The sequence below is a fragment of the Primulina huaijiensis genome, chromosome 10 (genome assembly GCF_012295235.1).
Source record: "Primulina huaijiensis isolate GDHJ02 chromosome 10, ASM1229523v2, whole genome shotgun sequence".
NCBI classification, from domain to species: domain Eukaryota; kingdom Viridiplantae; phylum Streptophyta; class Magnoliopsida; order Lamiales; family Gesneriaceae; genus Primulina; species Primulina huaijiensis.
In genome coordinates this window covers 18,945,402-18,958,230 of record NC_133315.1, presented here as the reverse complement: position 1 = coordinate 18,958,230, position 12,829 = coordinate 18,945,402, and the positions used below count along the sequence as shown (strand labels likewise).

The window sequence follows — 12,829 nt, the reverse complement described above, 5'->3', positions numbered from 1 at the left end:
ATTTATTTGAAAATAGTTTTATAATTTTAATATTAAAATGTAAATTTATTTTATACTTATCTTTAGAAAAATTGATGTTTCTTGGAAAAAAATATTTAATATTATTTTTAATGCGTGCAAGTAAATGTTGATTAAAAAATTATAGTAGCTGATTTACTCAATAAAACTTTCACAATTTTATTTATTATATTCTAAAAAAAATACATAACAAAATATTATTTTAAATTCGATAAATAAAAAAAATAAAAAGTAAAAGGATAAAGCAGAGATTTAATACTTGAGAATAAAGTGAAGATTTATGAGGATATATAAAAATATTTTGAAGAAGTGAAATATTAAAATAAAGTTTTTTTGAAAAAAAAAATGTGATATCTCAACTTTTTTAAAACAACTTATAAATTATCAAACTACTTATTATTTGTACATGCACGTGTGACATATCTAAGAAAATTCACATTTTTTTCCTGTAATTAATTTGTACGTTTATTATCATCGGGTGAAAAGACTCTTGCTGCGTTTTGAATTGTATAATTGATAAAAAATTGTTTTTACCTGTTTTATTTGAAATTGAAATTAAAAAAAAAAAAAAAAAAAAAAAAANAGAAAGGAGACAAGCGAAATAGCTTAGTGGGTCAATTTAAATACCCCCTCTCTGCTTTTTTCGCATCACTTTCTCTGTTAAAAATTGTGTATAGATTCTTTTATAGCAATCATGCATAAAACATCGGTAACTGTTAGCACATTATCCTTGTGTGTGTTATTTAAAGGATTGTAGAATTTAGACAACTGTGGTAAAATAACACCTTATAATTGAGATGAGATATCTATTGACAAGATCGGAAATTTTCGTGGATTCGATTTTGGTCTTTCTATGTAATCAAGATTTTGTCTTGGATTGCTTTTCGTATGTTCGGTATATCGAAACTTAGGCAAATTTCATGAATAACACGAGCTTATATTTTCTAAAGCTATGTACAAAATGCAACATGCATTCCTACAACAAAGCCAAATACAAGAAATGACCATAGCCTATAGCTTCTGGTTTTCAACCTTAATTATACCAACATTCTTGATCTTTAATTTCATAATCTATATATTCTTCGATCATTTTGGAAGCTAAAGATTTCAGTGGTTATGACCAAAGTTAATCCCCATTTATCTAAATCATGGGATTTAGACCAAACTAAACACCAACAACACTTTATATTATATAACTTCAAGAAATCCTAGGAAAAGCTTTGCAGATCAATGGCCTCTTCATTTCCATCGACAGTTTCAAGCATTCCGACAGGTCGACGCCATGTTTATCCGAATCCGTCCATCGGAACTTATGCAGTAACTGAGCCAGCCAGAGCTGAACCGTGGCGAGGCCTAACGTTTTACCGGGGCACACCCTTCTCCCCGCGCCAAACGGTGCCAACCTAAGATCACATCCCATGATGGAGACATCCTCTTCAAGGAATCTCTCGGGCCGGAATTTTTCGGGCTCGGGCCATATCTTCCCGTCGTGCGTTATGGCCCACATGTTCACCATTGCGGTGGTGCCAGCCGGGATGAAGTGCGGGCCCACGTGAGTGTCGTGGATGGCGAGACGGGCCCAGGAGAGCAACGGGCCTGGCGGGTGCATCCTGAGTGTTTCCTTCACAGTGGCTTGGATGTAAGGGAGATTTGGGAGATCAGAATCGGTTACTGCCTTGTTGGTTCCGATCACGCCGTCGATTTCGCGCTGTGCCCTGGTTTGGATATCTGGTTGAAGAATCATTCTTGCAAGAATCCATTCTAAAAGAATGGCAACTGNGCCATCATCTACAAGGGCCTAAAATTATTCAGATTCTTATGTCAAAAACGAATTCGCGTTTACCTTAGGACAGGGCAGTAAAAGTTAATAACATGTTATTTTTTATGAAAATTTATTTACAGTAAATATACCATAAAAGGACTAAATTATAATATCCTGTAGATGCGCATAAATGTTTTCTAGCATTTAACACAGAAAACAAATCAGGCAAATACAAATTTGTAGAAAGGTGAAAATGATGTCCATCATGCAATGCCTGTGGCACTAATGCCATATAGAAACAAAAAATCATCAAAATTACTATAGGTACTTCATGCAACATGAGCATGTTCTAGAAAAAAAAAAAAGAATGAATAAAACCAAGTTAAAATTATGGAAAAAACATATGTTATTTATGTTAAATCAAGAATTAGATAGAATTTTAATTACCCAAAGAACAGCAATCATTTCTGAATCGGTGAGCTTGTTCTCTTTCTCCAAATCAAGCAAAACATCAACAAAATCGTGGGAATTTTCTTCAGAAAGATGTGATATTTCTCCATTCTTACCAGCCCTTTTTAGCCTATGTTCTTTTATGATATTTCCAACAAAAATATTTACCCTACACGCCAATTCTTGGCTCCTCCTTCTAACTCCCTGCAAGTCCAGCCACCCCAGAACTGGAAAGTGATCACTCCAGTTGAATATGCCAAGCAGTTCATACCCTTCTTTTACTAATCGTTTTAGCTCGGCCCCGTCTCCATTTTCGCCATTAAAATCATACATCTTGCCAAACACACTCATCATCACGTTGTTTAGTGAACCAGAGTGCAGCACATTCTTCAATTGATCAATCTCTCCATTTCTCCCCATCTGCAGCTCCATTTCCTCCACCATTCGAAGTCCGATCCTCTCCCGGAACTCCCCGAAACGTGATATCCTCCTCGGGCAGAACAAATGGGTGCCGGAGATTCTCCTAAGCTTCCTCCAGTACTCTCCATACGGCGCGAACCCCATGGCCTTGTGAAACAGAAGCTCGTACGCGGATTCCTTGACTGGCCGATCCGCGAAGGCCGAGCTGTTCAAGATCTCTTTAGCAGACTCAGGGCTGCTCGAAACGATGAAACGCGTGAACCCGACTGAGAAACACATCAGATACGAAGCTTTTAAGGTCTGAGAGACCTTGCAGAGGATCCTGTGCGCTAAGGAATTCGTGAAGACCAGAGCAGAACCCAGAAGAGGGAGGCCAGATGGGCCAGGAAGATCAGTCCTCAGCCGCATTTGGGTCTTCAGAAGCGCCCATGCAATCCCGCCTGGTGTCAACCAGAAGGCGAATATCGCGCAAAACAGAAGGAAACAGATCAAAAGCTCAACATTCGGCACCATTGAAGAGTAACCGGCGGACGGAATGAAGAGGAAACTGTAGTCTGAAGACATTTGAATCGTGGGAGGGCTGTGATTTCTTGGGTTTGTATTGTAATAAGACGAGGTTGTGTTTGTTCGAGAGACGAGGGGGAGTGGCCAGTGGGAGTAATGAGACGAAAGAGTGTGACAGAACGGTTAAATAGAGAAGCTTACACCAAATTTGATTGAAATAATATTTAATATTAAAATAAATAATATTTAATATTAAAATAAAATGTAAATTTTTTTTTACCATGTTTATGTTGTGGGACATCGTAGTATAGTAAATCACGGAAAGTAACCGAGTTAGTTTCATTACAAACTTTTTGTGAAAAAACAAATTATTGGTAAAAATTTGTGTGAGACGGTCTCACATGTCGTATTCTATGAGACAGATCTCTTATTTGAGTCATTCATGAAAAAATATTACTTTTTATGCTAAGAGTATTACTTTTTATTGTGAATATCGGTACGGTTGATCCGTCTCACAGATAAAGATTTGTAAGACCGTCTCACAAGATACCTACTCCAAATTAATTACACCTTCCGATGAAATAAAAACTTTCTTAAAACATATAGTCTATTGTATTTTTCATTCTAAAAAATTTATACTTGATTTTTAAGACTTTTAGATTTTAAATGCAATAAATTTTACAAGAGTGGTGATGCAATTTGACCAAGAAACAAGTGATCGTTCAAGTATAAGTTTTAATCGTATAACTTGTTATGTTTCGCTTATATAGAATTAATTTTGTTTCTTATATAATTTTGGTGATTTTATAAAAACCAACTACTGAAGCACATGTATTGCAAATATCCAATATTCATTCCATTAATTGATTAAACAATATATCAAATATTTAATTGTTGTGTATGACAAAAATCTATTTTTCTATTAAACTTAATTTCAATAAAAAAAATTGTAATAATATGATGCACGACACACATTACATGTGTTATTATTATTTTTAATTTGATCAAATAATACTACAATTAACACGAAATTATTTTCAATTTAGGAGAGTTGTTCGATTAAAAAGATAAGTTTTGTTTAGCTTTTTCTCTATGTAAAATATGGGGTGACTTAAGGAGATTTTTAGCAGAGTAAGAAGAGTCATTATTGAATTAAATATTTTGATGTCCTCTAAATAGTTACTCTAAGATATCATACTTAATAATATAGTATAGATGACATATCATTAGCAGATGATGACATATTATTGAAGGACGACGTCAAATTGGCAATATCACGTACATGTCAGTTATGAGGAGTAAAAAGGAATAAATTAGGGCAAAAACTTGTGTGAGACGGTCTCACGGGTCGTATTTTGTGAGACGGATCTTTTATTTGGGTCATCCATAAAAAAGTATTATTTTTTATGCTAATAGTATTACTTTTTATTGTGAATATCGGTATGGTTGGCACGTCTCACAGATAAAGATTCGTGAGACCTTTTAACAAGATAACTACTCATAAATTAGACTACTTAATTGGTGGAGAGAAAAAAATTAAGATTAGACGATTCAGAGGACGAATTTTGCAATTTTTAATTAATTTTTAAAATTGATTTTAAAACATTAGTTGAAATAATATAATAAAAATTATAAGCATATACAATTTTAATAGTTTAAGGATTAATGGTAAGATAACTTTTTGACATGTGCAGTTGGATTATTGTAAAAAAAAAATAAAAAATTATGCCATGGAAATTCTCAGCTGCTACCTCCAATATGTTTAGACAAAAATTGAGACACTTTAGGTAAATAAATCATATTGAGCGAACCATATATGAGAAGTTCTTCCGAAAAGATTTTGATATAGATAATCGAATTCTTGACTATTGACCAAACGTTAACATATTCAATCAACTGAGATACTCCCCGAAGTTTTAGTAACACAATTGTATTATTAATTATTAATTTTTTTATTAAAACATATTAGAAATAGAATGCAAGACAATTGAAAATCACGTTGCTGTGATGCTACGTATTATCAATATCGATCGATTTAATTAAATTTTCAAACATATTTTTAGGTAAATAATATTAAAACTTTTAATACTATTAAATTATATACATGAGATGATAAAACTTAACTTTTAGTTTTCAATTATCAATAGAGCGAATTAATCCAATAAACTAGCTAAGAAGTTTGATCGTTTGTTATAGCAAATAAATGTAATATTTATGGAAAGGACCATTAAGTGATTAATATTTATCAAAGAAAAAAACGGCAAGGTTTCATCTCATTATCTTATGTAAATTTATATTGCATAATAATTAGGGATCTAAAAAAATACTAAATTTTAGACATATCGACATTATCATACCGAAAAAATATCATATTTACCGAATTTTTGATATACCAAATATTTCGGTACAGTACGATAATGATACCGAATTTTTCGATACGTTATCGATATGAAATTTGAAATGTTCAGTACATACCAAGATACCGAAATATCAAAAAATATATAATAAAACTTGTAAAATATATAGTATTTTAAAATAATAAATGACCATATGTATAATACAAGCAAACTACACCAAGCTATATTACATTTATATTTATATTATATAATATATATAATATAAAGAATATCAATATTAAAATTTTTAGCACATTTTTATTTAAATTTTCTTTTAAAAAAACATTGGCATGAAAGAATAACAAATCGAGGAAAGAGAATAAAGTTACAAGGCATGAGTAGTGGATCACATACATACACATATTTATTTGTGGATGGGGGGTTATAATCAATTCAAAACTAAAATCAATACCCTTTCTTTGGCTCCATCCATCATCTATATTTATTGCAACACTCTTTTTTTTAATGTAGTTTTATTAATTAATTAATTAGTAACAATATTTGGGTACTAGAGAAGATGGACTATAATATGTATAAAATTTGCGACAACTTTTATCTTATTTTTCGGGGTCTTATTTGTCGAACTATAATAGATACACGTGGTTACATTTCATAATAAGAATTCTATCTTAATTATGAAATAATTAATAAAAAAAAGATCTTTGAGATCATCCCCTTTCATTTTAGGGTAATGTTGGGATGGTAATGTTGGGATCGTACCATTCGGAACAAATAATAGGATTTCATTAATCATTTCTTATTAAATCAACTGATCGACGTGTTATCATACAAAAACGTGTTGAGAGTGTATCGAGCTTACTGTGGACGACAACTCCGGCATCCCACTGTAAGGGAGTAAATAGAACAAGCTAACATGGCTAATTTGAAACGCGGAGCGGTAGTCATATGAACTTCTTTAGATTTAGTCGTGGATCATTATTAGAGATATCTACAAAAATATTTTATTATAACACCAAATTTATCTCAAAAAATTATTTTATTACACCAAATTTTAAAATAATTTTTAGCATCTGTTCTTTTCGACAACGTCTTAAAGTAATTTTTAAATTTATTTTATTTTGAAGTATTTTTGAAATATTTTTTAATTTTAAATTAATAATAAAAAAACGTGCTGGGGTTTGTAAATTACCAATAAGTTAATTTATTTTGTGTGGTGAAAATGGTCGACCCATAATAATTTTTCATGCAAAAATTCATCATATGATAATTTTTATAAGACTATTATACTCGAAATTGTCTTTTAAAATTTGGGGTGATTCACGATTGCACGTGGCTATGTTGTCTCTCCTTTATTATGCTTCTATGGTCCTGCATTTTTAGTAAAGTTCGAGAATAATCTAAAAATATATATATTAAATTTTCGATGGACTTTAAAAATGAAGTTGATATGTCAAATCCAAAATCGAAAACTTCCAGATTCATTTTTTTTATAGAAAAAACTATAAAGCACTAATTTAATCATTCTTGGACTGCAATTAAAATATTTATTAGCTAAAATGAAATACTTAAGTGATATCCTGAAAAGAGTTCGAGTCATTTTTGGACTCGTGTAGGAAGAAAATACCAAAATAGGACTAGTCCAGAGTTGGTCCAGGAAAACCAAGAGGACACCATGAGGAGATCAGGTGGAAGGCAACCCATGTTAAAAAAGAGTGACATGTTTAAACAACCTCGAACATGCAACAACCCGAGAATCATATCAGACCGCTATGGACTCATACAAGACTGGTTTCATAGTCATAGCCGGGCAAGACATTGTTGAATGATACTGCCTGGGTGAAAAAGTTCTCTGGCCAGGCAGAGAAGCCATTGACATCTCGGGCACTTGTAGCACTTTGGAGTCTTCCATGACCAGGAAAGACAGGGTACCCGAGAAGATTATATTAAGTGATCTTGGACGCTGTCCACCGCTAATCGAGGAGTTTGTTCCTCTCCATGTTTCCAGGACATCTGACTAGAGCTCATCTTTCTCGTTCACCAGTAGGAACCGTCCAGGTCGGTTCCTTTCTACTCAGACCGACCATGAGGAGATGAGAGCGAGGCCCATAAGTATGGTTCACCATAGTTCGTAATCATTAACATGACAAATCAGTGCTCATGACAAGATCATTGATAGTATGGGTTGTCATGGCTACAATCAGAAGGCGGGGCATAGGTAGATTTCTAATTAGGAACAATGTTTGGGCGCTGCAATCGAGGTAATCTTCTCCACTATAAATACTTAGGTTCGAAAATTTATAAAATCGTCCTGAAACTTCCAAAAAGGAGTCCCTGTGGGGCAGGCTGCCGGAGACCATCTCGTTTGCTCTTTCTGCAATTCCCGAACAGTTCCGGAAGCGCGTTTGCCCGCTGTCGGAACAGTTCGGGCAGAAATTTACAGGTGGGGCTAGGCGCAACCCTGACCCCATCCCTGATCGCCACTTAAAAATATTTAATAAAAAATGGGTAGGCAGCTTGCCCTTGGCAGCACTGCCCCGAAACAGGTAGTGATTGTCCGCGCACGTTGCCTGGAATAGTTCCGAGCATCCACAATTTTTTTATGTTTTCGAAAAATTATTTTTCATGGCTTCGATTTTCTGGAATTTGAAACGTGGTTAGAAATAAATTACTCAACATTATTTAAATAATAAAAACATACGATTGAGAAACATTGCCTCTGATATCACTATTAGACTATTATTTTCTCGCATCCAAGGCGCAACGGAAGTTTAAAAATTTTATTTTCGACGTTCAAAACATTTCTTGGGCGTCATATCATTTAAGAAATTCATAGAATATTTAGTTGTATTTAGCTTTTTATATTTAATGTTGAACACCAAACTAGGCTGAAATTGAAGAGTTGGTATTTTTTTGTAAATTTCAACGAACGGATCTTCCTTTTTCTTCGATCATCAAATCAAGTTCACGATAAAAGACTAGATTTCTTAGCCTGATATTCCTACAAATCAAGCTAATGGAAACACAAATCAAAACTTGGGATATCAAGCTGATGAGTAAAGAAATAACAATACAAGATATCAAGCTGATCTAGATTAAAGTAAAGCAAAAGAAGATCAAGTTTTAAATCAAACAGAATCTTTTGGGGGACAAAATAATCATATTCAAGAACTAAATTCCACTCCGGTAAATTAAAATCCTCTTGGACTAAGTTTTCGATAGAATAAAAATCATCCACCTGAGTTGGTCATAGGTAATCCATCTGCTCCCTTAAGAACTAGAAAAGATGATTGATAAATTTTTGCATATTGCATTTATATCTCATAATAAATCTAAGAAAATTGATGAGGCTCTAATTGACTTAAATTGGATAAATGACATGCAAGAAGAATTATGACAATTTGATAGAAATAAAGATTGACATGTAGTTCTCATATCATGAGATCAATCTGTTATGGGAACAAGATGTGGTTTCTAGAAATAAACTTGATGAAAAGGACACTTGATAAGAAATAAAGCAGGACTAATAGCACAAAGATATAATCGAAAAGAAAGAATAGATTTCGATGAATCATGTAAGACCCTGTAATTAATTATCTGATAATTTGGCATAATTAAAATAACTATTGAGTTGTAAATTAAAATAATTATTTATGCCAAATAAATTCAAGAAGTGTGTTAAAAATATGTATTTTAGAATATCGGAGAATTAAACGATATAAAATATATATAGAGTTTAAATAACAAACGAGAGCAAAATAAATTCAGACCGGGATAAATGGGCTTCGGTTACTATTTTGGTGATCCATTATTATTATTATTAAATACATACAATACACACATATCTCATTCAAAAGAGAAAAGAAACGAGAGAAAGAAGAGGAAGGAAAGAAAGAAGGAATCCCCAAATTCCCGTCACCCTTGGAGCAACCACGGCAAAATCGCGATATCTCCTCCGTCCGACGTTGAAATCTCGATCTGTCTAAAGGGGTGTCTTCCTAACATCCTAGGCTTTGATTCAAGACAGAAATCGTGAATTTTGAGAAAGGATACGGGTAGATCGAAGATGATGTTCTGGTGCTCTGTTCTGCGCGAATTCTTCCAGTTTTTGAGTGAGCGTTTTTGGGTTGCTGCGATTTTTGTAGTTTGAATTTGTAGAAATGACCTACACAAACTTTGTAGTGATATAAGATTCGTTAAATTCCATTAAGAATTGAGATAGTTATACCAAAATGTGTCAAATGAAATTCTGTGTTGGATCTGTGTTCAATATCTACTATAATTCGAGTTTTTGTCAATTATGCGCTCGGATTCTGGACTTGTAATTCAAATAAGAGTTATAGAGCTATGTGTTGTCTTTGTAATGATATAAGATTCGTTAAATTCCATTAAGAATTGAGATAGTTATACTCAAAATCTCATACTGAGTGGCAGTGTGTTCTTGAAAATTCTGAGAATAATCTACTGAGATTCTGAAGATGGTTTCAACTAAAGAAATTCATGATTCCATAGTTGAATCAATTTTTAGAACAAGTCCCAGTCAAATAGCAATGATTCGAAGCACTTCTCCCCATGGGGGTGGGGAAGGGAGAGCCTCAATTGGTAGAAAAAAACCCACAACCCATTGGGGTTTAGATAATTGAGTTATCTTTCCTTTCCAATTGGCGGAAATTTATTTGAGTTAATATTGAGCGAGATACGAATTTTATGCTCTTTTGTGCCAAATCGGACATTGGTATGGAATGTAGTTTTCATGATCGGCTTATTGTGGTTTTGTTTAGGCCGAGAGTCTTGAAGAGAAATTGATATTGGAGTTTCAAGTTGGTATAGGTATGTTTCAGCTCGGTAACATACGACGGTAAAACATAAATTATGTTAATTGTCATTCTGTGTTACATAGATCGTGTTTATGAATTGTTGACTGTTGTAATTTGTTAAATGTTTTTGTTGTGATATATGTTATTATTGTGACATATTATTGGCATTTAGCATATGACATACTACTGTGACATTCATGTTGAGCCATATCGTTCTTGTTAGCCCATTGTTGATATCCGTTATTATTTGGCACTGTTGTTTATCTCGGGATCATAGTGTGGCTGCTAGGCCTATACACATGAGGCCGTAGATGTGATGGAACAATTCCGTGGTTAGTGCAGCCTTTTGAGGTGAGCGCTGGGATTGTGTCATCTAGTTGTTCTGTTGCGCCATCCTGTTATATCGTATCAGCTGTATGGAGGCCGAGTCAGGGGTGTTATTCAGCATAGCTTGGCATACCTCGCATACTTGGCAGGGCGGTTTAGCTGCATGTCGATGTAGCTCTCCTGTGTTGTTGCTCGAGCATTATTCCAGTTGTTATCGTACCGTTTGTTGGCTCCTGTTATCCCGATTATTCGTTGAGCCTTTCATGCATTGCATATTACATTTCATTATATGATTATGCAAGCTTTATGTTATTGTTGTTATTGTTGAACTGTTTCATACCAGAATCCTAACCTCAGTTGTTTAATGGGGGGCTGCTGTGGTTGCATTTGGGCACCATGGTAGATCTCCCGNTGTTGGATTGCTTGGTTCTATCAGTGGAGTTTCCCAGTTAGTCGATATGTATGTCTTGAGTTTGTTTCAGTCTTGTATTGTAGTTTATTTGACGGGGAGATTCCCCGTGTATCTGTAGTGATATCTGGTTGTTTTTGTGATGTTCTGAGTCGACCCTATGATTCTTATGATCGGGTGAGTATTTGATAAGTTTTAATTTCTGTTTAGTCCTGGCCAGTGCGGCTATAGGTTGTTGACTTTGGTTTTTGTTTTATGACTGTAGTTGGAGTATATTTTGATATAAACTGCTGCTTGATTTTTTTCGGGATGTCTACTTACGGGGAGGTCATGCCGAAATTTTTCTAGGCCCTGATGTCCGTTTTAAAGTATTTTAAACCTATTTCCGCTGCAGCTTTAAATCAAACAAATATTGTTTGATCATTAATTGTCGTTAGAATAAATGAGCCTCACATCATATGCAGCAGTAGCTAGATTAGAAGCCATAAGAAAATTTCTTGCTTATGTTGTATTTAAGAACTTAAAGATATATCATATGATTGTTAGAAGTGCATTTTAAATTGGCTATTACAATAAGATGTGTTTGTTGAACAATTTTATGGATTTGTGAATCATGTACTATCTAATTATGTGTTTAAATTAGATAAAGCATTATTTGAAAGATCAGTTGGTTTCTCCTTTCAGCTAGTGTCCAAAAAATTTGAAATAGCATATACTATATTTGACAAAACAACAAGGACATGTGGCTATATCCACATAAATAGCGGCTACCCATTACACCTGTGAGTTCTTGATATATTTATTGTTGTTAAGGACCAACACATATAAATAAGAAATGCATCAAGTATTCAAATCACACAGCAACCCTCAAAAGATTCATATTTAAGCTGCTCTTGCACACGCTCAGTTTTTCATCATATCGATTAAGGATAAATGTGTACTTTGTATTCTCACTTATTTTTTACACACAAGTATTGGTGTATTGTGAGAATCAATTGTAACTATCAAAAGCATGTTTCTGAACAGATCAAATTGAAGAAAAGAGTGCTAGGAGTTTCAGCTCATTATGATTGTATAACCGAGCTGGAGTTGGTTTGTACAAGTTGTACTTATCAAATTTTCTTGTGGAAACTTTCTGGAAAGAGAAGAAGGGGAGAAATAGAAGCTTACACTTCGAATTTTCATAAACAAATTCTTGCATCTTATTACTGTTATCTTCAATCCTAACATATATAATCATATATAATTATATATATACATATAGTCAATTAATATTTTTAGTAATATTCAAAATCAAAATAATTATATTTAACCAAAAAATAAAAATAAATATTTTAAATATAAAAATATTTTTTTTAAAATAAAAATAAATAATCGCTTTTAAAAAAAATTAAAATTTACGAACCAGTATGACCGGTCAAATGGTATTTAATCGATGTTCGGACCGGACCGATAACGGGTTCTCGACTGGACCAGTCTGATTTTGAAAACACTGGTGCTAATAATAAATATAGTGTTATTTGTTTCAACAGGCAACAATGTAAAGAAACAAATAAGTGAATTTAGTTCGGTTGTCAATTACTTTGTATTAAATGGAACACATATAATGACAAACGATTATCAATTAAAATTCTCATAATGAACAATAATTATCATATTAATATTAAAACATGCACTAAAATTGTTATTAAATTTAATATTTACTTATGCTTTTGTTAAAATTTTTAATCTCCTATATATATATATATATATATATATATATATATAT

General features: G+C 33.1%; 1 protein-coding gene across 1 annotated transcript; it reads right to left on the bottom strand.

Annotated features, from left to right (window-relative positions):
* Positions 1-930: 930 nt before the first annotated feature.
* On the bottom strand, positions 931-3,312 carry LOC140985499 (cytochrome P450 78A5-like). Its single transcript, XM_073453322.1, has 2 exons — positions 2,228-3,312; positions 931-1,816 (listed from the first exon to the last, which is right to left on the bottom strand). Exons 1-2 carry the CDS (start codon positions 3,212-3,214, stop codon positions 1,217-1,219), a joined length of 1,587 nt encoding a protein of 528 aa, XP_073309423.1. The 5' UTR covers positions 3,215-3,312; the 3' UTR covers positions 931-1,216.
* Between the last annotated feature and the right edge of the window lie 9,517 nt (positions 3,313-12,829).